Source organism: Lolium rigidum, chromosome 3, assembly GCF_022539505.1.
Source record: "Lolium rigidum isolate FL_2022 chromosome 3, APGP_CSIRO_Lrig_0.1, whole genome shotgun sequence".
Classification (NCBI taxonomy): Eukaryota; Viridiplantae; Streptophyta; class Magnoliopsida; order Poales; family Poaceae; genus Lolium; species Lolium rigidum.
The window spans coordinates 399,388,552-399,413,987 of NC_061510.1; the positions used below are offsets into that span (position 1 = coordinate 399,388,552).

At 46.4% G+C, this 25,436-nt stretch overlaps 1 protein-coding gene across 1 annotated transcript; it reads left to right on the forward strand.

The window, feature by feature from the left end:
- The first annotated feature begins 11,599 nt into the window (after positions 1–11,599).
- LOC124700905 (phospholipase A1-Ibeta2, chloroplastic-like) lies at positions 11,600–24,544 on the forward strand. The gene is made up of 3 exons (XM_047232962.1): positions 11,600–11,774; positions 19,561–20,687; positions 24,260–24,544. Exons 1-3 carry the CDS (start codon positions 11,600–11,602, stop codon positions 24,542–24,544), a joined length of 1,587 nt encoding a protein of 528 aa, XP_047088918.1.
- The last annotated feature ends 892 nt before the right edge of the window (positions 24,545–25,436 follow it).

Consider the following 25,436-nt stretch of genomic DNA (forward strand, 5'->3'; position numbering starts at 1 on the left):
ATATTTGTAAACCAACTTTTCTGAAATCAAAAACAGCAGAAAACAGGAACTAGCACTGTGGCATCTTGTTAATAGGTTAGTCCTAGAAAATGCATAAAAATATTATAAAGTGTGAATAAAACATGTAAGTATTGTCATAAAACTAGCATGGAACATAATAAATTATAGATACGTTGGAGATGTATCAGTGGTTGCTGGTTGATCAGGTATGCCGCGAGGTTGGCCGTAGCTCCCTCAACGGTTTTTGGTCTCAACATGCCCGCGGTGTCCATAGTCATAAAAGATTTGGACAAGTTTGAAGTTATTTCCCTTGCATCTTCTTCCGAAAGCCAAGGCATCGTTGCCCGATATCTTCCTGAACCTTGGTTGCTCCGAGATGCGCCTACCTGTGAGGCTCTTCGGCGTTCGCTAGATTGATCGGCCACAACCCGACGTCGATCGAGAGTTGCCTGCTCATTTGACAACCGCACTTGATTTCTCTCTAATATGGAACGATATGCATTAAGGGTCCCTACTGAGGTCCCAGAGGGGAGCCAGTACTGTTGAGTATAGCAGCTCGAGCCGCCGCCCATTCTTCTTCGGCGATAGTGTAATCGCTGTCGTCATTGCTGGCGCTATTTTCGGGGTTACGGCGCCTGCTAGCGTGTGGTGTACGTTCTCCTTCTTCTCCTTCGTTCGCTGCATTGAGGATGGCATAGATTTGATGATGCGCCACCCTCCAAGTAGTCGTATTGACAACGCTGTCGATACTTTCCTCACCCGAAAAATAATTAGCACTGCAGACGAACGGTGTGTCGTCCGAGTCCAACCTGTGTATGGTATCGCAGTTTAAACTGTAATATGAAGTCATGTCGGATGACATAGAATCATCAGATCCAACTGACATGGATGACATTGATCAAGGGGTCGTTGGCGGTGACGAATTTGCTGATGCAGATAACTCAGTTGATGAATCAACCGAACCCGGATTGGTCACGATTGACTCTATCGCCATCGAGGATGGCGTCCTTGCTAAGTTGCAGGTGATCGGTTCGGGCAGTCGAGGGATGCCCTCAGCACTGATGTTGTAGTGGACGCTCCCGAACTTCATGCCCAATCATCCTTGTAGATCCGAAAAGGTCGGGCGAGACGAGTTGTCATGCGGTGTGAATTCGAAGGACCCGAATCGAATCGAGTTCCCCGAACTTGGTGACGAAGGGGCCGGCGATACCGCCGGTGATGATGAAGAAGTTGCTGCTAGCATGGCCGAAGGAGATTTACCCAGGTTCTGGGCCCTCGGCGAGGTAAAACCCTTACTTCCTGCTTGTCTGATCTTGATTATTGAGAATATGGGGTTACAATGGGGCAGCTGAAGGCTTTGACTAAGAACTCGACGCAAAGCTAGGATTGTGTATATGATCTAACTCTCGACTTACGGTGGTTATGGCTAGATTGATTGTGTGTCCCTCGGCAGCCCCTCTCCTGGCCCTTATATTGTGAGCCAGGTCTCGAGAGGTCTGTCCGGGTACGACTAGATTACAAAGAGTGCTACATCTAAACCTTCCTTGTTTCTTCGTCTTCTTGCCTTGTTCTTCAATAATTCTTCATGGGAACCGACATGGCGGCCCACCTTGGTCGATGGATGATATTCATGGGCCACTGGTTGGGCCGCAGGAGGTAGCGTAATATTAGTTACCCGAAGGGTAATTCCCACATCACCATCTCTCCCATTTTGTTTAAAGGTAGGTAATGTTTTCACAAAACTTCTATCCAAAGCTCCTGCTAATGGCTTGATTAAGAGCTTGTTGCCTCAGGTTGTTCCTGGTGGTGTCATTAGCCTCGAATATGCTGATGACACCAAGAAAAGGATGAGTCTATGGCTAGAAACTTGAAATAGTTTATTTCTTGTTTTGAGGAGATGATTGGGGTGTGTATTATTTATGATAAGTCTGAACGTATGACAATTAATGTTGATCCTAGTGAAAGCCATATGTTTTCTCAAAAAATTGTTGTAAGATAGGAACTTTCCCTTTTAAGTACATTGATGTCCCTCTAGATTATGCTAAGATTTAAAAAAAAAAAAGAACATTCAACCTGTTGTTGACAAAACTCTTAAGAGATTTGGAGGTTGGAGGCATAAGCTACTAAATTACAAGAGTAGCTTGGTACTGTTGAAGGCTTGCATTGCTAGCATGCATATGTACCTCCTCTCTGTTATTAAATTTACCAAATGGGTAGTCAGGTCAATTAAGTACCAGATGTCTCATTTTTTGTGGAATTACAAGGAATATAAGTGTAAATTTCATTCGGCTAACTGGGATCTAGTTTGCATCAAACAAGAGTTTGGTGGCCTTAGTATAAAGAATTTAAGAGACTTTAACTTGTGTTTGCTTGTCTCTTGGATTAAACGCTATCACTTGGACTCTAATAAACTTGTAGTAATTTTTTTTGATTTTTAAATATGATTTATCCCAAATGTTTTGTGGGCATAACTTGCTGCTTGCTCCTCTTTTTGGAAAGGTGCTATTTGTGAGGCTAGTACTGCTTAGCACAATTAGAAATGAAAAGTTGGGAGAGGGCATAACTTGCTGCTTGCTTGCCTTTTTTATGTTTGTTATTTCTAATGAACAACAAGTGATTGTATGTCAAGCTAGATAGAGTGAATTTGAGGATCACCTTTCGTCGGAGTGTGTTCACGGAGCAATTCAATCGTTGGCTTGGACTAACTCAGCTAGTTAGCAAGGTGGTGTTAACTGAGGTGGACGACGAGCCAATTTGGGATGTGATGCCCACAAGTATAGGGAATCGCTGAAATCTTCGATGGAAAGTATTGCCCAAATTTATAGTTCGACTCAAGGGAAACACAAGAATACCAATAAGATCTTAGCAATTGAGACGTCACTCTTAGTCACACCTGAATATCAATAAACTCACAAAGCAAGTGGTGATTTTATAATAGTTGATTCAAAGCAGTAAGAGAAAACGGTAAATAAAAGCTCTCGGCGCCGGTGCATGACAAGCACCGGGCACGACAAGCTTCGTTGTAATATTGAACGCTTAAATAATTAGCACTGGAGATCTGTTTGTCTTGTTAATCTCCTATGTAAATTTAAGAGAGAGAAAGAAATCGTTGGCCAAGAGTTCCGATGGCGGCTCGCTCCATCCAGATCTCGGCGACAACCCACGCACACATGCTGCTGTCGCCCGACAACAAAATAAAGGACAAACGTAAAGGTAAACCAAATGTGTAGTTGCCGTCTAGTGATAAGTTGGGACGGCAAAATCCAAAGGTTCTACACAAGATCCAACAGTGGCGAACGCATGCACACGTATCCACCTGATCACCAAATTCACTCTCTTATCTTTAATGTAAATCATAAGTGCTTCAGTTTTTCTAGCATCAGAAAATAAATCATCTAAGCAGGAACTTAAGCTAGCTTCAAATTCATTCAAATCATCTAGCTCGACATTCATAAAAGCTTCAGTAAAAATACCATATTATTTAGCATTTGATATTTTAGGACTCAGAGATTTATCATTTTCATTAAAAAGTTCATCGTCATCTTCAAATTCAGATTTCATATGTTCATCAGACATGCATAGACTTAGATAAATCAGGCGTACCCTCTTTATCCTTGTCAACATCCAACAATTCTTTTTCATTACTAGTTGACATAATAGATAATGGTGAACTAGTTTGAACAATAGCTTTCTTTTTAGTAGCAGGAGTAGTAGAAGCTTAAGGCGAATAATATGGTCTGGAAGGTAAATTCGTACCTTGCATTGTGGTGGAGGGCATGCTAACCTTCTTAGTAGGTCCCTTATCCTTTCCCATGCTGAGAAACAAATAAGTGCAGCAAGTAAATGATAACAAGTTATCTTACCAATAAAGCTAGGTTCCCCGGTAACGGTGCCAGAAAATGTCTTGATGCTCACAAGTATAGGAGATTGCTGAAATCTTCGATGAGAAATAAATTTATAGTTAGACTCAAGAACACAAGAATACCAATAATACCTTAGAAATTGAGACGTCACTCTCAATCACACATGTATATCAATAAACTCACAAAGCAAGTGGTGATTTTATAGCAGTTGATTCAAAGCAGTAAGAGAAAACAGTAAATAAAAGCAGTAGATTTCCACTTTTTCACCGGAAGAAGTAATGTGAAACTTTCAGTGGCTAAAAAAGCATAGGGATGATGAAGCAATTGGGTAATGTATGTATGATATTGATCATATAATGTAATCCAACTAACACAGCATTCATCTCCAATTCAGTTGTGTGTAGGTGTGTGATCCAAATATAGTTACGCGTACTAACTAAGAGAATTTACATAACATCTTTTGTCCTGCTTTCCCATTTTACCGGGGCCAACCTGGAACTACAAGCAATTAATGTCTATCCTTTCGAATAGATCAGAACAAAGCATTAAGATTCATAAACACACATAATACTTGAACTATCACACTTTCCCCTTGTTTTCCCCATCTGTCACCTTAGGGATTCGCAGGGTCAACATAATAATAAGTAATACACTTTGCAGATAAATACTAATTCATATATATGATAAAGCAATATAGATTCAGTACTGAAATCATGTCACTCGGACCCTAGTAACAATCATTAAACATAGAAAAGTTGTACCAACACTCATACATAAATATCTTCAAGACGAACACCTAAAATCTCGATACATATGGAGGATTACATGGTCAATCTTATCCAAAACCCATCCACCTCTTAAGCCTACAGAGAACTACTCCCTTATTGGAGAGTGAGTCCATGATGGTTGGTGATGATGTCGGTGGCGGTGATGATGAAGAAGCCTTCAAAATCCCTCTCTCCAGGGTGGAGAAAAGGATCAATTTGGACCCCGAAACAAAGATCGTGGTCTCGATGGCACTCTGTATCGCGAAACGCCGTGTCCTCCCAGGGTTTTTTTTAGGGTACATAAGGCACCACATGAAGTGGGGAGGTGAGACGACGACCGAGGGCCAAATGGGGCCTGGGTGGCGCGCCCAAAGAAGTATGGCGCGCCACCTAGCCTCGTTTGGGCCTCGTGGATCCCCTCTTGTGATCCAAAGCTACAAACACTTCCGTTTCATGAAAAACTTCCGTGGTATTTTTTCTCGATTTTATTTCCTGCGAAAACTTGACAAAAGTGATACTTTGCTAAAAACAACATCAGATTCGGCAGTTTTCATCCAAGTATGCTGAGATTCCGGAGCAAATCATTAACCAAAGTTCTTGAAAAAGTATATACATTTGAGATGTATCAGGCTGTTCACTCGTCGCCAAAATAATGTTAGCTCGTTCTATGCTAAAATATATAATACAAGGGTTATCATTGTTCATACCCCAACCGTTTGGTAAGTTGATGTCCATCCCTGACATCATGTTTTTCTTTGGATGCTGGCTAACAACAAGCTACTAACTAGGTATAAACTTATCAAACGTGTGCACATTTCGGATCCATCTTGCTTATTCCATTCTGGTAGAGAGACCAGCCAACACTTGTTCTCTGATTGGTTTGTAGAAACACTGGTTTGGCTTGTTATTTATGAATTTTAGGGTGTTGAGGTTGGCTCTAACTTTGAATTAGTTGCTAGATGGTGGTTGAAAAATAATAAGAGCTCAGTGACAAATTTAGTGTGTACCTCTACACTGTGGTACTTACCGAAACTCCGGAATGATCTTTGTTTTCAGGGAAAGGTTTGGCCAACCTCTCGAGAAGAATAGCGTTGTAGATAGACCAATGGAAGACTATCCAAGGAGTCTATGTCTTCACTGTTGGTGTGCAACATGATGGTTCTAAATAAGAAGCAAGAATACCTACTCAGGATAGCTTAGGTGTGATGTCTCTTTTCCCTGGGCCTGGTGGCATGTCTGATGACCGCGACAAGGAGCTCGATGCACACCGGGAAGAAGCTTGCAAGATGCTGATCTTCAATCTTCTAGAGTAATTTAGTTGTCTTCCTAGTGTCATAGTGTGTAGTGTTCCTGGACGTCATTTCTTGTATTTCCTGTTGTTATGGTTTGTTTTGAAGTGGTTGTAGATCTAGAGCTTTTGCTCTGCTGAACCTGCTCTCATAGATGGTGATGTACGTGGAAACTTTTATACTCTGCTTTTGCCCCTTTTTGTCCAAAAAAACATACGCGTACGAATCATCCACTAATTAGTCGATCAACCTTCAGAAAAAGGAAAACCAACGACACCAATTAATCATCAATCAATCCATAGACATCACTGCTTGCTACATACGAGGATGGTTTCACTAGCCTCGGTTCCATCGTTCGGGTTCTCGCTAATATAGGGCAACTGATGCTCACTAGCTAGCTAGCTCAATCAGCCAACGGCTCCTTAATTGAATCATCGTTAATTCCTCTATCATCCAGTGCGAAAACCGCAGCCGTATGCAACCCAGTCTCTCTTTTGCTCTTGTCACATATTTTCTTTTTGTATATGTTTATTATATGTATCCAGATAATGAACTAACTAAAGTGATTGGTAGTTATCCATGACTTCAACCCAGCCCACATACCTTTTACTGCATAGACCTAGCAGCTACTACCTTTGTTCCATAATATAAAACGGGTTGGTAGGTTACCAAAACATTTTATTTATATTTAGGAACGAAAGTGGTACTACTTACACTACAAGATTGCTTGTTTATTTACCGTTCTCTTGTTTCTACTAGTTCTTCTCTGCAAGATGACAAGGGGCACACATCTCACTCATGCCGCATGTGCAATGTAATTTTTTTATTGTTTGAGATTGCTTCTTTTTTTAGAGGAAGAAACCAGGGGCACCGGCAATGCAGTTTGGAGAAAGAGTTACATATATTACAGAAAAACTGGTAGCAAAGCAACTCCAATAGACCTGGAGAAGATTGGAACTCATCACTGTGTGCACATGGTACACATTTCACACGCGTGCGTGTTGTGGTTAAGTAAGTATCAAGTTAACAACTTAGCACCTTAACATCACTAACTTTGGGTGGATCTACACCTTGAGCTCAGTTGCGAAAGAATAGTCATGGGGTAGAGCGACTTAGAATACCTGAAGTCACAAATACCTTAAGTCACACCCTGAAGAGAGTGACTCGATTCACATCTTGATGGATGCGTGATAATGCAAGTTTGATGTTGTTCGCTTCGTCTAATGGCTATGATTCCATGAAAACAATAATAAGTAGGAGTGTGTTTAGGATGAGATCTGGAATGTTTGAGTACAATAGTGTGTTGTAGTTTTACTTTTGTTTTGTTGCTCAACATCGTATTTGGAGGATGATGTTTGGTTTCGCTCCAATGAAAAGGAGCTAGGGCAGGGCCATGTTTGTTAAAAAATTACTTTGCCGAGAACATACATGCATGGTCACTCCTAATTCGCATGACACGCCACACATTAATGGCTCCAGTGAAATGGTATACTTTTCTGAGCTAATGACCCACTTTCAGCGATTGTCCAATAAATGGTAAATTCAGATAAGAAACTGCATGACCAATGTAGAGAAAAAAAGTTCAATAAAAGTATTTCAAATATCGTAGTATGCATTTTGGTCATTAGCTCGGAAATGTATACATTTGTAGTAGGCAACTTGAGTAAATTCATCTCACATATGCAACATAAAAGCAAATTTTTGAAACAAAAACAAAGATTAACTGAAGCATTAATGCAAAAATTGTGGTAGGCATCTAGAGATGCCATAACATATCGCTTGTTTCTGTTTGCAACAACCCACACGCAAGATTGCAGCAAATCAAAACACCTATTTCAACATATGAAATGGATATTACATACCTCCAACATCAGCATCGCTACCCTAGGCTTGCTGACAGCGAGTCCGGCTCACCGGTGCCCCGCCCCAGATAAGTTCATAGTAGTCCCAAGCCAATGGATCAGTTGGCAGTATTAAAGTATTTTCCATGCTTTTTTAGGAATTGTAGTATGTAACTCTCACCTTACAAAAACTTTAATGTCAGCAAGTGGATTGTCAGTAAAAAAAGAACAAGTTTCTTTAGGAAAAAAAAAGAACAAGTTGATCGTGTGAGCCCATGCCTTGCCTAGCACAGCACAAGCCACAAGAGCTAGATTGGTCGTCTAAGCATAGATGGATACCCCATGTTCAGAAATAAACGTTGGGACATCGTCCATGGGCGTGCCATCAGGCTCTACTATCGGGCTTTATAGTCCAGTTTGATTAGCCGAAGGCCAAGCCTCCTAAGGCCTTGTTTGTTAGTAGTGTTTTAGTAGGGATTAATGGGGATAATATTCTAGAGTATTGGGTGAATCACTTTTGTCACCCAATCCCCACAAAACCTAAACCCCAATCCACTAGGTAGGGGTAGAGTATTGGGGATTGAAAAATTACACTAAGAGCTTGTTTGGTACTAGAGTTTTAGTGGGGATTAGCGGGGATAATCCGCTCCAAATTTCAAATCCCCACTTATCCCCAATATATGTTTGGTGCTAGAGTATGAGCGAGTTTAATCCCTACTTATCTCCAAATTTTAGTGTAATTTTTTCAATCCCCAATACTCTACCCCTACCTAGTGAATTGGGGTTGGGGTTTTCTGGGGATTGGGTGACAAAAGTGATTCACCCAATATTCTAGAGTATTATCCCCATTAATCCTCACTAAAACAGTAGTACCAAACAAGGCCGGATAAGTGGGGATTTGAAATTTGGAGCGGATTATCCCCGCTAATTCTCACTAAAACTTTAGTACCAAACAAGCCCTAAGCTGCTATTGCTAACGTGACATAGTGTATATTCATTTATGAATTTCACTCCGAACACATAAAGTTTCTAGCCAAAAATGTTATACTTAATGGAGTATATGTTTGAATAGAGCCAAGCCCTTGAATATAATTGTGCATGCAGCATGCTGGCCTCCGTGGCCGGTGGGTTGAATTGACTACTCGCGTGGTGTGAACAGTTTGAGGCTTTCGGCGAGGCTCCTCCAAACTGCGTCTGGGATGGTCGGAGAAGCTCCTACATGTGTGCCAACCGCCAACTAACGACTGATCTGATAGAAATCGTACGCTGTTAGCACTGGCTGTTACGTATGGTTCTCGTTTTCTTGTAGGATGAGAAGTAGCTAGTGTCTCTTGGTTGTTGAAATATTGGACCTGTACTTAGTGGTCTATACTAGATTTTAGATTTTTCTATAAATCTCAAAGCCCATTTAGTGGTAGCCTTGTGAATTTGAGTTCAAGTTGGTGGCAGCTCACTAGGGAGTGGCAAGAGGTGGAAAGTTTAGTCCCACATGAAAAGTTGGGAGGAAGTTAGACCACCTTATAAGGTGGGTTGTTCCACCACTAGTAAGTGAGTGAGAATAGGAGTGCTACACGCTCGCTCGTCTCGACTAGACTCGACACGTGCCGACGTGCGCCGCGCTCGCGGTGAGTGGATTGAGCCTCGAGCCGAGACTTTCCTTACTTTTTGCAGCTCAAGAAAATGAACAGAGTCCTAGATGGACGCGTCCCGAACCGTGGGCTATCTGTAACCGACTCGAAACGTGCGCAACGTGGGCGTGCCCCACGTTGCCTAGGGTTTCCTGCGCCTATATAATCTCCTGCCCAGCTACCGCAGAAACATATCTGATACACGAGTTAGGGTTTTGCCACCTCTCTCTGCTTGCGCCGCCATCGTAGCCTACTCCATCCCGCGCGCCGACGTGCATCGGCGAACGGGAGAGCAGGTCTCCGGAACCGCTCGTCCTTGCGATCCTGTACGGGAGAGGGTGATTTAGGTTTTTGGGAAGCGCTCTGCGCGACTGCTCAAGCTCTTCATCACGGGTCACCTTCCGTCCAAGTCGGGCGGTGCTGCCTACCGTCGTCTTCAACGCCGTCTACTTCGACCCGTCGTCCCTGTCGTCAACAATGTTACTGCTGCGACATCATCTGCTACACCTCCACCGCCACCTCCACCAGATCGGTACATGCGACATATCTCGATCTGTTTAGCGATGGATGCTTTACCGTTTGTGTTGCTGCTACTCATGTTGATTAATGCATCTAGTATGTTCGAGTTTCACATGTTAGTAGTTGCTGTCACCATATTTTATATTCTGGAATTAGTCATAGAAATTGTGCCTAATTATCCAACAATCCAAAAACCTAAATGTAGGCAATTTCCTGAGTTAACAACGGTTGGTTTTGCTGATGCACTAAGGCCGGATATGTTTACCGGTGTGCACTTTAAGAGCTGGCAGGTTAAGGCCACGCTCTGGCTTACTCATCTGAAAGCGTTCGAAGTTAGTGATGGTTTACCTGAAGGAACTATATCTGACCAAGATCAGAACAAGTTCAAGGAAAACAGTACTCTCTTCGTCGGATGCGTTATGAGTATTCTTGCTGATCGTCTGTGTGATGTGTACATGCACATAACATATGGTAAAGAGCTCTGGGATGCACTGAATACTAAATTCGGTGCAACCGATGCAGGCAGTGAACTGGACATCATGGAGAGCTTTTATAACACCAGGATGGTGAACAACCGTTCTGTAGTCAAACAAGCTCATGAGATACAGTGTATTGCGAAAGGGCTTAAACTTCTTAAGTGTGCCTTACTTGACAAGTTTGTGGCTGGATGCATCATTGCTAAGTTGCCCCCTTCATGGAGGAATTTTGCCACAACTCTCAAACACAAGAGACAGAAGATATCAATTGAAAATCTGATAGCGTCTCTTGATGTTGAGGAGAAAGCTCGGGCTAAGGATACTACTGAGAAAGAAGAGGGTCAGTCTAGCGTCAACATGGAGCAGAAGAAACCCTACAACAAGAATAAAGGGAATAACAAGCCCTCCTTCAATAAGCATATCAAGACTACAACCTTCAAGAAGAAGATGATAAACAAAGCAGATCTGAGCTGCTTTACCTGTAGAGAGACTGACCACTTTTCTAAGGACTATCCAGAGAGGGCACACGGCAAGAAGAAGGCGAGACAAGTTAACACGGTGACCGCTAGCAAAGTGAATATAGTGCGTGCGAATCAGCAACATGTAATATGAATCGGATGAAGTATATGTATATTATAAAACATATATCATTAAAAACTGATGTTATACATGCTAATGGTATAATTTTTATGTATTTACATTATATTTTTTAAATTAACGATCTAGAGTTACACATATGACCTATACACGGGGATGATAATAATAATAGCAATTAAGGATTTATTGGCACATCACCAGTGTACGACCTCTCTATTCGACTTCAATTATGACCAAGCAATCAAAAAAGATCAACTCAGGAAGGCAAAGCCGACAAGAGATCAATCCCCATTATTTCGGCTTCAAGCTTTTTCTCAATGGACTTTTGGAAAGGTGACGCGGTAAATATATTTTGGGACCTTATATTAGCAACGGGCGTCGGGTAAATTTAATCTGGTTAATATATTTTCTGAACTAAATCAGAGCCGAAGAAACAGAATTTCAACGCGCGACAACTACACTCACGGACTGCGGAAAAACGTGCTGCACATGTTAGTGCGCGCGCGCCCTCCGCTTAGCTCAGCTATAAACCACCACACTTCCATGCTCTTTGCTCTGCACTGCACACGCGCTCTATCGACAACTACTCCACGTAGAAGAGGAGTTGGGTTTTCCGGCCATGTCCGCCACCGCGGCTGTCGCGCCGCCACTCCGTCACAGCCGTCCGTCCCCGCTCAACCCAAACGTGACGGCAACCGCTACGACGGCCAGGCCCAGCTCCGTCAACACGCGGACGCACCTCGCCAACCTCGACCGCCTGCTTGTTCGGCCACCGCCGCTGCCGCTGCCGCTCCCGCTCCCACCCAAGATGATGAGGACATCCCTACCTCACTACTACCTCCGTCATTAACAAACGAAGATGAACCTGCTGTGAAGCTCAAGTCCAATGAAGTTCGGATTGGACCAATTACAAGAGCTCGTGCGAAGCTACTTAATCAACAGGTGAACTTGTTCCTAAACGATACTTTGATTGATGAGAACTTTATACTGCCTAAGTCCTATTACTTATGTATCATCAGGTATCAAGAGGAGACAAGCATCGCACGAGGAGAGGAGCAGCTGAACATGAAGACGGACGTCAAGAGGGCCGTGAAGCTGGACATGGAGCTGGACATGAAGATATCTCATGGACGCGCGAGGGAGGAGCGGGAGGAATGCGCGAGAGGAGAAGAAGAAGTCCAGGCCGGTCCAGAACCCGGTCTGACCGGCCACCTGACCGGGCCGCCGGTCCTCGGCCCTGGCCGACCGGTCGTAAACCGGCCACCAACCGGAGGAAATTTATCGTACCGGAGCGAGACCGGAAACTTCGCAGTTTCCCGGTTTCCGCCCGGTCGACCGGACCCCGACCGGACCGCCCGGTCCACAGCCCGGTTGACCGGACCCCGACCGGATCGCCCGGTCCACAGCCCGGTCGACCGGATTCCAGACCGGACCAGTCCGAGTCTGTCTCGACCAGATCTATTCTGGGTCGGTTATTTTTGTATCTTTTCGACCAGAACTCGTCCCGGACACCTATATAAGTGCCCAGGACGCCCCCTAGCTGCTTTAGACCACGTTTAAGATAAACCCTAGTTCTTAGTTGTTTGCTCTGCAAAACTATTGAATTCCCTACACCATATTGCTTGGATATTGTGTAGATCCCGTTTAAGTCTTGTGTGATCTCGCTGTTCCATTGGGAATTAGACGGTTGCAACTTACCGCTTCGTGGTCGGCGGCTACGTGCGCAAGTGTGTGGAGTTGCGAATATCTTGCAGGGTTGAGAGCTGTTGCATCCGGCGACGAGGACCAATCGAGAGATCTCGTTGCGTCATACAAGTTATCATCCACTACATCGTCGTGTTTCTCCGCTGCCATCACCCCGTGATCATCATCACCACCGTTGCTTACCGAGAAGATCGGGCCACCCCATATCATCTTGGTATCGATTTCCAGTTTTCCTCGGTAAGCCATCCACAATCCACCCCATAGTTGAGTTGTGAGTGTTTTCCTATCCAGAAAAAGCCATAAAAAAAAAATTAGGGTTAGGGTTTGCCATAGCCTTAGATTGCACTAATTTCGAGTTTTAGTTGCTTTTTGTAGTTGTTTTTGCGTATCTTTATCTTTCTTCTAGTAGAATTGTTAGGGTTTGCGTTTCCCTATCATCTTCTGTCTAGTTTATTATAGTGTGTCAGTTTTGTTACTCCGAGTCCACATAGCGTACAGTGTGCTTGTTCCCAACCATAGACACAGCCTATCGATATAAAGTGACTAGGAACTTCCCCATAAGAGACTAGTTTTACCGCTCGACAGGCTGCTCGTTAGGGTTTTGGTGCTTTGCAATTTCTGTTGGCCGTGTTATCAAGGAGTTGAGTCAAAAAAAAAAAAGCAAAAAGAGCTACATAGCTGCGTGTGTTATACAAAAAGAAAAATAAAAAAAAAAGAAAAGTGTTGTGCTAGTTGAATCAAGTGAAGGCCTAAGTTACTTTACTGCACCCGTAGTTGAGCAATCTTGTGCCTGTCTCATTGAGCTTTGCTAGCGTCTCTCTAGTGCATTGCAACTTTTCCCACATATAGTTGCATTGCCCCATTATATCGCCTTGTGTGAGTATCTTTGGTTGTCTACGGTCAGCGCTAGAGCTTGTTATTGGTGCAAATAGGTAGCCTACCTACAGCCCCACATATATCCTGCTTTGTCGTGTGATTGTTCTTATACCCTTGATATTCGCTTCGCTACATCCGTGCACTAGTTGTTACTACAAGTGGTAAGCAACACTAATTTACTTTGGAACGGTAAGATTTCCTTTTCTTATCAGTTTTGAGTGAGTTGTGAGAGTACCACCATATATTTTTGATTTAGTGCACTAACCTACTAATCATGTCTGCTAGTGATAATAAGATTGTTAACCAGGACAACAAGAATTCGGCAGATATCGTCACATGGAGGGAGTATGAAGCTCTTCGTAACGAGATGCGACGTGAATTCCGCACTAAGGATGATGAGCTTAAAGATACAGTTGACGAGATCAAACGTACGCTGGATGCTACTAATATCACCGTCACTCGGATTGGCTGATCAAATGACCGATATACAGCGCACTCTTGACGATATGCGCCTTACTATTGAGAATTTGACTATACAACAACAACAAGACGATGATGAAGATCCCGAGCTTGAAGATGACGCACACAATGCTCGTGGTGCGCCTCATGGTCATCGTCCGCGTGGTCGGGCTCCACTTGGCCGTAATGGTCGTGGGCAAGATGAAGAAGATGGATTGGGTAAGCCCAAGTTTTCCATACCCAAGTTTGAAGGGGGAGCTGATGTTGAAGAATATCTCACTTGGGAGCTCAAGATTGAGAAGTTATGGAGCTTACATCCCAACTACTCTGAAGATAAGAAGATCAAGCTTGCTTCTTCTGAATTTGATGGTTATGCATTACGTTGGTGGGATTCTTTGATTCGTAACCGCGACGAAGATGGTGCACAACCTATCCGTACATGGCGTGCTATGAAGGAGGTTATGACTTCTCGTTTTGTGCCTACAAATTACATGCGGAATATATTTGATAAGCTAACACTATTGAGGCAAGGTGTGAAGACTGTACGTTGATGAGTACTACATGGAGATGGAGATGCTTATGCAGCGTGGTCGTGTCCGTGAGTCTCTAGAGATGACAATGCAGCGTTTTCTCAATGGATTGAAGTATGATGTTAAAGGCATTGTTCGTCATTACACCTACACCGATATGAATCAATTGTTACATCATGCAAGAGAAGCTGAATCACAGCTTGGCTGAAGAAGCAAAGGTTAAAGGACGTGCTACGGGAGCTGGGCGTTTTACACCCCGCGCGCCCTCTACGGCGCCGGCACCGTCGACGCGCTCCGTTCCTTACTCTACTCCGCCTAGCAAACCGGTCTCCAATGTATCTAATGCAAAGAAGTCCGAATCTGCGGCAAGTATGAGTGGTTCTAGTGTGTCTACAACGCGCAACCGCGATATGCTTTGCCATACATGTGGTGGCAAGGGTCACTTCAAGAGAGATTGTCCTAACCGCAAAGTCATGTTTATCAATGAGGACAATGAGTATGAGACTGGAGATGATGTTGATCCAAATGCTCCAGACGATGATGACTATGACACTGATGGTGAAGATGCATATCCTTCTAATGCTCGTACCATTGTTGTGTCGCAGCGTGCTCTTAATGTGTTGCCTAGTGCATCTACTCAGCGCTGCAATTTGTTCCAAACCAAAGCTTTGGTTGGTCCTGACAAGGCTTGCAAGGTCATTATTGATGGTGGGAGTTGCCGCAATTTAGCAAGCAAGGAGTTATGTACCAAGCTGAAGTTGAAGTACCTACCGCACCCGCATCCATATTATATTCAGTGGTTGAGCGACAGTGGTGAGATGAAGGTAAACCATATGGTGCGTGTTGAGTTTGAGATTGGACCGTATAAGGATTGCATTGATTTTGATGTGGTTCCTATGACGGTTTGTCACCTCTTATTGGGTCGGCCTTGGCTCTATGACCGTTCGTGCAACACAATGGCCGCGCCAATACATATCACTTGGAGTACAAGGGCAAGAAAATTAACTTACAGCCTATGTCACCACAACAGATTGTCAATGAGTCTCGTCAGAAGATTGAAGTGAATTTGGAGGATGCACCTCTAGATAGGCGAGAGAATTGTAATGTCGTGAGTGATATAACGAAAAGTGAGAGAGTGAATTCCTTAGTTTCATTAGCCACCAAAGAAGACATGAGAGAATTTAGTGAGGATCCTACGGCCATGCCTCTTGTGCTTTTGTACAGGGGTACGGTTTTGGTTTCTAACGACATGACCCCTCTTCCTCTTGGTGTTTCTAGTGTTTTGCAGGAATTCGGCGACGTGTTTCCGGAGGAGGTACCCGCAGGACTACCACCATTGCGAGGTATTGAGCATCAAATTGACTTGATTCCCGGAGCATCGCTGCCCAATAGGGCGCCATATCGCACTAATCCCGAAGAGACGAAGGAGATACGAAGCAAGTACAAGCGCTACTCGACAAAGGTTATATCCGCATAAGCCTTAGTCCTTGTGATGTTCCTCGTTATTCTAGTTCCTAAGAAAGATGGTACTTGGCGTATGTGCGTAGATTGTAGAGCTATAAACAACATTACTATTCGATATCGTCATCCTATTCCCCGTTTAGAGGATATGCTAGATGAATTGAGTGGTGCCGCTGTGTTCTCTAAAATTGATTTGCGTAGTGGTTATCATCAAATTAGGATGAAAGAAGGGGATGAGTGGAAAACCGCCTTTAAAACAAAATTTGGTTTATATGAGTGGTTAGTAATGCCTTTTGGGTTAACTAATGCACCTAGCACTTTCATGAGACTAATGAACCATGTTTTGCGTGAATTTATTGGCAAATTTGTGGTTGTATATTTTGATGACATATTAATCTACAGCCGCTATGAATCTGATCATACTATACATATTCGACATGTTTTGCAAGTGTTGCGTGATAATAAACTCTATGGTAATCTTGAGAAGTGCACATTTTGCAAAGATAAGGTCATATTTCTGGGTTATGTTGTCTCTAAGCATGGAGTAGAAGTAGATGTGTCTAAAATTGAAGCTATTCAAAATTGGCCTACTCCCATGAATGTGAGTCAAGTTAGAAGTTTTCATGGTCTAGCCGGGTTTTATCGCCGTTTTGTGCCCAATTTTTCTACTATTGCTGCACCTTTGAATGAATTGACTAAAAAGGGTGTTGTCTTTGAGTGGGGCGTTGCCCAAGATCATGCTTTTGATGAACTGAAACGATTGTTAACTTCCGCACCGTTGCTTGCACTTCCCGATTTCAATAAGCAATTTGAGATTGAATGTGATGCTAGTGGTATTGGAATTGGTGGTGTGTTGATGCAAGAGGGTCGCCCAATTGCATATTTTTCTCGAGAAATTATCTCGGTGCTAAGTTGAACTATCCTATATATGATAAAGAATTGTATGCTTTAATTAGAATTCTTGAGGTTTGGCAACATTATTTGTGGCCAAAAGAATTTATCATACATTCTGATCATGAAGCTTTAAAATACCTGAAAGCCCAATCTACTTTGCATAAGCGTCTAGCTAAGTGGGTTGAGTTCATTGAGTCTTTTCCATACATCATTAAACATAAGAAGGGAAAAGATAACATTGTTGCTCGATGCTCTATCTAGGAAGAATATGCTATTAACTCAACTTGATGTTAAAATTCCTGGTTTAGAGATACTATGTGATTTGTATGCTACTGATCATGATTTTGCTGAACCATATCGCTTATGTGCTCTTGGTAAAGCATGGGAAAAATATCACATACATGATGGGTTCTTGTTTAGAGCTAACAAACTATGTGTTCCGGAATCGTCCGTGCGTTTGCTCTTATTGCGGGAATCACATGCTCGGAGGTTTGATGGGTCACTTTGGGCGTGAGAAGACGCTACTCATGCTAGCTGACCACTTTTATTGGCCAAAGATGAGGCGGGACGTGGATAGATATGTGAGGAGATGCATTACTTGCAACAAGTCCAAGTCCAAGCTGAAGCCTCACGGTTTGTATACTCCGTTACCGGCACCTACTACACCTTGGGAGGATATTAGTATGGATTTTGTGTTGGGTTTGCCGCGTACTAAAAGAGGCCATGATTCTATATTTGTGGTAGTGGACAGATTTTCTAAAATGTCACACTTTATTGCCTGCCACAAAAGCGACGATGCGTCGCATATTGCTAACCTCGTTTTTCGTGGAGATTGTTCGACTACATGGAGTCCCGAAGACTATTGTTTCTGATCGTGATGTGAAGTTCATGAGCTACTTCTGGAAGACACTTTGGGGAAAGCTGGGGACAAAGCTACTATTCAGTACTACTTGTCATCCTCAAACTGATGGTCAAACTGAGGTGGTGAATCGAACCTTGTCACAACTGTTGAGATCCATGATCAAGAAGAACCTGAAGGAGTGGGAAGAGTGTTTGCCGCATGTGGAGTTTGCTTACAACAGGGCGGTACATTCTACCACGTAGCTATGTCCTTTTGAGGTGGTGTATGGTTTCAAACCCATTACTCCACTTGACTTGTTGCCTTTGCCCATACATGAGAGAGTTAATATGGAGGCATCCAAGAGGGCAGATTTTGTGCGTAAGATCCATGTGAAGACTAAAGAGTTGATCGAGAAGAAAGGCAAGAGCAATGCTGCAAGGATGAACAAGAAGCGCAAAGAGATGTTGTTCAAGCCCGGTGATTTGGTCTCGGGTACATTTTCGCAAGGATAGGTTCCCGAAGCTGCGGAAGTCTAAGTTGAAGCCGCGTGGTGCTGGTCCTTACAAAGTGCTTGCCAAGATCAATGATAATGCATACTCGATAGATCTTCCAGCTTGATGAGTTTGGTGTCGGTAATTCTTTCAATGTTGCTGATTTGACACCATATGACGGAGAAGACCTTGGAGCGTCGGGGTCGACGCCTTTTGAAGGGGGGAGATGATGAGGACATCCCTACCTCACTACTACCTCCGTCATTAACAAACGAAGATGAACCTCGTCGTGAAGCTCAAGTCCAATGAAGTTCGGATTGGACCAATTACAAGAGCTCGTGCGAAGCTACTTAATCAACAGGTGAACTTGTTCCTAAACGATACTTTGATTGATGAGAACTTTATACTGCCTAAGTCCTATTACTTATGTATCATCAGGTATCAAGAGGAGACAAGCATCGCACGAGGAGAGGAGCAGCTGAACATGAAGACGGACGTCAAGAGGGCCGTGAAGCTGGACATGGAGCTGGACATGAAGATATCTCATGGACGCGCGAGGGAGGAGCGGGAGGAATGCGCGAGAGGAGAAGAAGAAGTCCAGGCCGGTCCGGAACCCGGTCCGACCGGCCACCCGACCGGCCCGCCCGGTCCCCGGCCCGGTCGACCGGTCGTAAACCGGCCACCAACCGGAGGAAATTTATCGTACCGGAGCGAGACCGGAAACTTCGCAGTTTTCCCGGTTTCCGACCGGTCGACCGGACCCCCGACCGGACCGTCCGGTCCACAGCCCGGTTGACCGGACCACAGACCGGATCGCCCGGTCCACAGCCCGGTCGACCGGATTCCAGACCGGACCAGTCCGAGTCTGTCTCGACCAGATCTATTCTGGGTCGGTTATTTTTGTATCTTTTCGACCAGAACTCGTCCCGGACACCTATATAAGTGCCCGGGACGCCCCCTAGCTGCTTTAGACCACGTTTAAGATAAACCCTAGTTCTTAGTTGTTTGCTCGCAAAACTATTGAATTCCCTACACCATATTGCTTGGATATTGTGTAGATCCTGTTTAAGTCTTGTGTGATCTGCTGTTCCATTGGGAATTAGACGGTTGCAACTTACCGCTTCGTGGTCGGCGGCTACGTGCGCAAGTGTGTGGAGTTGCGAATATCTTGCAGTGGTTGAGAGCTGTTGCATCTGGCGACAGGGACCAATCGAGAGATCTCGTTGCGTCATACAAGTTATCATCCACTACATCGTCGTGTTTCTCCGCTGCCATCACCCCGTGATCATCATCACCACCGTTGCTTACTGAGAAGATCAGGCCACCCCATATCACAAGAAGACACCGGCCGACGAGCCGCGGGTCGAAGTGGATGCAATCCCCGACGATGATCGCAGCGGCCGGGGCGGGCTCCTCAACGCGCTGAATCTTTCCACGTTCCTGCCGTTCACGCGCAAGCCAGCCGCGGACGAGATGTCCCCGCGAAGCCTGGCGCACATGCAGCGACTCCTGACGCTCTCGCCGCGGCCGTCGCCGAGGGGCTCCATCGCCGCCGAATGGCGACGATACCACGGCGAGGGCGCGTGGGCGGGCCTCGTCGACCCGCTCGACCAGAACCTCCGCCGCGAGGTCCTCCGGTACGGCGACTTCGTGCAGGCCGCGTACGCCGCGTTCCACTCCATGCCGTCGTCGGCGACGCACAGCCACTGCCAGCACCGCACCCTCGTGCTCCCGGATCGGTCGTACCGGGCGACGCGTAGCCTGTTCGCCACGTCGTCCCTGTCCATCCCGCCGTGGGCGCAGCGGCAGTCGGCGCCCAAGTGGCTGACGCAGCGCTCCAGCTTCGTTGGCTACGTCGCAGTCTGCGACAACGAACGCGAGGTGCAGCGTATGGGCCGCCGTGACATCGTCGTCGTGCTGCGCGGCACCGCTACGTGCCCTGAGTGGGCCGAGAACCTCCGCACCGGCCTCGTGCCGGTGTCGGACGACGGCGACGTGTCACCGCAGCAGCACGCGCCGAAGGTGGCGAAGGGGTTCCTCAGCCTGTACAAGACGGCCGGCGACCACGTACCCAGCCTGTCCGACGCCATTGTGGAGGAGGTGAGGCGCCTCGTGGAGGTGTACAAGGGCGAGGAGCTCAGCGTCACGGTGGTGGGCCACAGCCTCGGCGCGTCGCTGGCCGTCCTAGCCGCCGACGAGCTCAGCGCGTGCCTGGCCGCCGACGCGGAGAGTAAATGCACCGCCGCAGATGGTCACCGCCCGCCACCCATCGCCGTGGTGTCCTTCGGCGGCCCGAAGACCGGCAACCGCGCGTTCGCGGACCGGCTGCGGCACGAGCGCGGGGTGAACGTGCTGCGCGTGGTGAACGCTGGTGACGTGGTGACGCGAGTTCCCGGGCTCGCGACGCCGACGACGATCGCCGAGGGGTACGTGCACGCGGGTGGCGCGGATGTTAGCATTAAGCACGATCTGTGCATGTTCCGTCGGCAAGACATAGTGCATAAACGTATTCGATTCGTGTACGGTGTAGTGTCCGTACAGGTCTTGTTTTGTAAACCGACTAGGACTAGTGCTCAAGCCTATGCGTGTATATAAGTGCACCCAAGGCCTTGTAATCTTGTATCAAGTCAGAAGAAATAAAGCAAGACAACTACGAGGCTCGATATGAGCCTCTAGCAATCAAATCGATTTCGCGTGCGTGTGTTTCGTGAGCCAGCTTCGAGGCGTACGTGTATCGGCGACTTGGTGTGTGCTTGCTCGTCTCGCCGGATTGCCATCTCGCCGGAATAGCTCAGAAGCAGTTGAGCTTGCGTATACGTGCGCGTACAGCCGGAAAGTACTCGGCGAGTTCACGCGACGTAGGGACCAAGTCCAACAATTGGTATCAGAGCTCAAGGTTATTCGTCCGTGATTTTCTGAAAGTACTAGAAGATCATGGCGATAGTGAAGGCGGGCGAGAACTCGGTGGTGGAGACGGTGGGGCCGGCTTTGTATCCGCGCCTCGATCGCAAGGACTACGGGCTTTGGGCCCTCAACATGGAGGTGGCTATGGAAGCTGCGGAGATCTGGGAGGCCGTTGATCCAGGCGGCGATGAATACGTCAAGGGAGGCGCGAAGTACACGAAGGATCGCAAAGCACTAACGGCGATCTATTCCGTCGTGCCGAAGGACGTGATGCAGCACCTCGTCGGAAAGAAGTCGGCGAAGGATGCATGGGAGACGATCAAGACCTTACACCAAGGTCATGCCCGCGTGAGGGAAGCGCATCTTCAAACTTTGACGAAAAGTTATGAAGATCTGAAGATGGAGGAAAGCGAGACGGTTGATCAGTTTGCCGCCCGTTTCGTCACCCTCATCAACGCAATCAGGGGTTATGGCGAGAGGTTGGATGAGGTCAAGAACGTCAGAAGGTTCTTGCGTGCCGCACCGGCGCGCCATATGCAGATCGTTACATCGATCGAACAATGTCTCGACCTGAATACACTGACGGTTGAGGATCTCGTCGGAAGGTTCAAGGCCCATGACGAGAGAATCCGGCTTAGCTTCGATGATCCGGAGCAGAGTGAGCACTTGATGCTCACGAAGCAGCAGTGGATGACTCTTTCAAAAGAAAAGCAAGGAGGGTCCACGAGCCGCAGCAACGGGAAGGAGAAGCAGCGCCCGGCGAAAAAGTACATCGCCGAGCAGGAGGAAGATGACGAAGCTCCGCCGCGGAGGAAGTTTGACATAAAGAAAGTAAGGTGTCATAACTGCGGGAAGCTCGGTCACTTCAAGGCTGATTGCCAGAAAGCATCGAAGGATAGGGCTCTCCTGGCCCAGGAAGAAGATGATGGACCAATGATGTTGATGCTCGAAGTATGCGAGCAGGAGGACACGGAGGAATTAACTCCTCCAGCGCAGGCTCCGGAGATGGTGGACCACATGGATCAGCAGCGGAGTGCCCCGTTCCCATGTGAAGAGGCTTCGGAACTTGTTCATGGTGATCTATGCGTTGAAATATCACCTGCAACCCCGTCCGGCAATAAGTACTTCATGCTTGTGGTGGATGATTACAGTCAATACATGTGGATTGTGTTGCTGAAAAGTAAGGATCAAGCCCTACAAGAATTCATGAAGATCAAAGAAGCTGGAGAGTTCAAGGCGCAGGTGAAAATAAAGGTCTTATGCATAGATCAGGAGGGTGAGCTGCATCAAACCGTGGTGGCCATGGCACGGAGCATGATGAAGAGTAAAGGCTTGCCAGGAAAATTTTGGGGTGAGGCCGTCAATACGGCTGTCTACTTGCTGAACAGGGCGCCAACTAGGAGTGTAGCTGGTATAACGCCGTACGAAGCATGGTACGGATGGAAGCCCTCGGTTGATCATCTTCGCACTTTTGGGTGCGTGGCGCATGTCAAGACGGTGTCCGGCCATAATAGCAAATTGGTGAACCGGAGTACTCCAATGATCATGACCGGTTATGACGGCTCGAAGACATACCGTTTGTGCAATCCCTATACCAATAAGGTGGTTGTGACGAGCGACGTAGTCTTCGAGGAAGACAAATCATGGAATTGGAGCTCCAACGAAACGGTATATCTGACTTTTCACGTTACTTACGGTAATTGTGAGCATGCAGAAAATATTGATCAACCAGGCGCAAGAGTAAATCCTGTAGCAAAGGCCACGTCGTGGCCAGAAGATATAGGAAGCGGAGCGTTAGACCGCGAGCTTCCAGCAACTAGAGCTCGGTCAGGGGAATCAGCAGCGATCATCATTTGTTCTGGTAATCCAGACGCGAGCGAACCTGGTGGGCTACGCACGTACGGCGCGTCGTGTCCAAGAAGGCTCTGTAGCCTAGAAACCACGCTACAAGGAAGCAACCCTTGTGCTGTTACCAGATGGCTAAAAGAGAAAATCAAGCCATCAGGAAGTGCTTCACGTGAAGAAAAAATCACAGAAGCAGGAGATGTCGTTGGTGGTTCAATGCTACCACGTAGCCCACAGGCGGGCGGACCAAGTGCAGCAGCTCCAGTCCGTCAACAAAAAGAAGCTCCAGAAAGTGAAGGGCTTAGCAGCCCAGAAAGCGGCCACGATGGGGGCAGCAGTGTTGTTGTTCTAACCGAGCCAGAAGAGACTAATCCAGAAGCTGAAGGTCGAACTAGTGCATCGCTAGAAGGAGTCAAGCCAGTTTCATGCTACATGGAGCTAGCTAGGAAGTTTAATCAGCATAGTTTGGCTGGCTCTGGATATAGGTGCCTAGGCCAAAAGCAGCGGCCAGAATCATATGAGCTAGTTACTTTTGCTATATCTTTCGAGAAATACTTCGACAAGGTAGTAAGCAAAAGGAGAATAGAAGGAAAACCAAGGTGACGAGCACCGATGAACAGGTGAAGACCGAAGACGCGGACAAGGATGGTAAGCGTCAAGCCATGGAGAAGCCGGCGAAGGTAAAGTCGGTGACATGGAAGACACAAAGAGCGGCGAAAGCAATGTCGATGATGATGGCCGAAACGGTGAAAGAAATACCAAGGGTAACACCTACGCAAAGTAAGTGGCGTATTTGGGACCCTGGTCGAGATGAAGTGCACGTCGTGCTTAGGGGGGTGATTGTTAGCATTAAGCACGATCTGTGCATGTTCCGTCGGCAAGACATAGTGCATAAACGTATTCGATTCGTGTACGGTGTAGTGTCCGTACAGGTCTTGTTTTGTAAACCGACTAGGACTAGTGCTCAAGCCTATGCGTGTATATAAGTGCACCCAAGGCCTTGTAATCTTGTATCAAGTCAGAAGAAATAAAGCAAGACAACTACGAGGCTCGATATGAGCCTCTAGCAATCAAATCGATTTCGCGTGCGTGTGTTTCGTGAGCCAGCTTCGAGGCGTACGTGTATCGGCGACTTGGTGTGTGCTTGCTCGTCTCGCCGGATTGCCATCTCGCCGGAATAGCTCAGAAGCAGTTGAGCTTGCGTATACGTGCGCGTACAGCCGGAAAGTACTCGGCGAGTTCACGCGACGTAGGGACCAAGTCCAACAGCGGAGCTGAGGCTGGACAGCCGCGACTCGCCGTGCCTGCGCCCAGACGCCGGCCCGGCATGCTGCCACGACCTGGAGGCGTACCTGCACCTGCTGGACGGGTTCGCGGGGTCCGGCCGGCCGTTCCGCGCCGACGCGAGCCGCAGCGTGGCAGGGCTGCTGGCGTTCCAACGGTCCAACGTGAAACGCGCCTACTTGGAGCGCGCGAGGGTGCTCGGGTTCGAGCCGGCCGCGGCCACGGCTAGCGGCTCCGGCGACGGGCAGTACGGATACCTGGCCAGCCCCACGTGACGCTCCGATCGCACCGTGGTACCAAATTACCAATGCGTGATTCATCTGCATGCCTACACGTGTACCTATTATCAGAGTCAAACACGAGAAACTTAACGCATGTGCAATGTAATCTATAATACCTAAATGAGAGCAACCCACTAAAAGTATTTCTCTTAACATGCAAGATGTCCACCTCACCAACCATTACAGAGCAATTGTAGTGTGCCACGTTGTGCAGCTTTACCACATCAGCATTTGTTGTCTGCATGTTTAGTCGTTTCACCTGCACACCACATGCTAATTAGAACGTTGATGTTGTGGCTTTTTGGGCGGCAAATAAGATGCCCATCCAGAACGGCAATGCTCCACTCTGAAAAAATTGTCAATGCTAATTATTAACAGGGCATCAACCATTCATCTACCAAAAAGAGGTGCACTATTCGTTTCTGAGGCATCGCTATTTAGTTCCCTACTGATGGGTTGTCCAAAAAAAATTCCATGTGAATGAAATTACTAGTAACGGATGGAGGCATTCCAGGAGTTGTTTGGGAACGTCTCAGCCCTCTTTATAGAACAACTATCCCTCAACTTTTGTGAGCCTTCTTCCATCTTCCGATGCATGTGAAGCATTGGCCATGAAACCATTACTACCACTTCTATGCCTGTGTTCAAGTCTCCTATTATCTTAAATCGCCCAGTCTTGCGAGCAAGGTCGTGGAAGCTGCTCCTCCAGATTGGTGACGCTCCTGTTGTTGAAGTGTTTGTACATTCCGGCGCCATACACACTCAGGTTGCTCCATTCTATGCTCTCTACTTCTTGCAGTTTCCGAGTGGTATGTATTCTCTGCAGTTGAACACTAGAACCTGATACGTTTGACGAAATGTAAGAGCATCTCCAGTCGCGTCCCTC

Excerpts from the sequence above, each read along its gene's own strand:
- LOC124700905 (XM_047232962.1), top strand. The coding sequence starts at position 11,600 with ATGTCCGCCACCGCGGCTGTCGCGCCGCCACTCCGTCACAGCCGTCCG. Across the intron at positions 11,775-19,560 it reads GCCGCTGCCGCTGCCGCTCC|CCCCATATCACAAGAAGACA; the intron begins CGCTCCCACCCA and ends AAGATCAGGCCA. Across the intron at positions 20,688-24,259 it reads TGCACGCGGGTGGCGCGGAT|CTGAGGCTGGACAGCCGCGA; the intron begins GTTAGCATTAAG and ends CCAACAGCGGAG.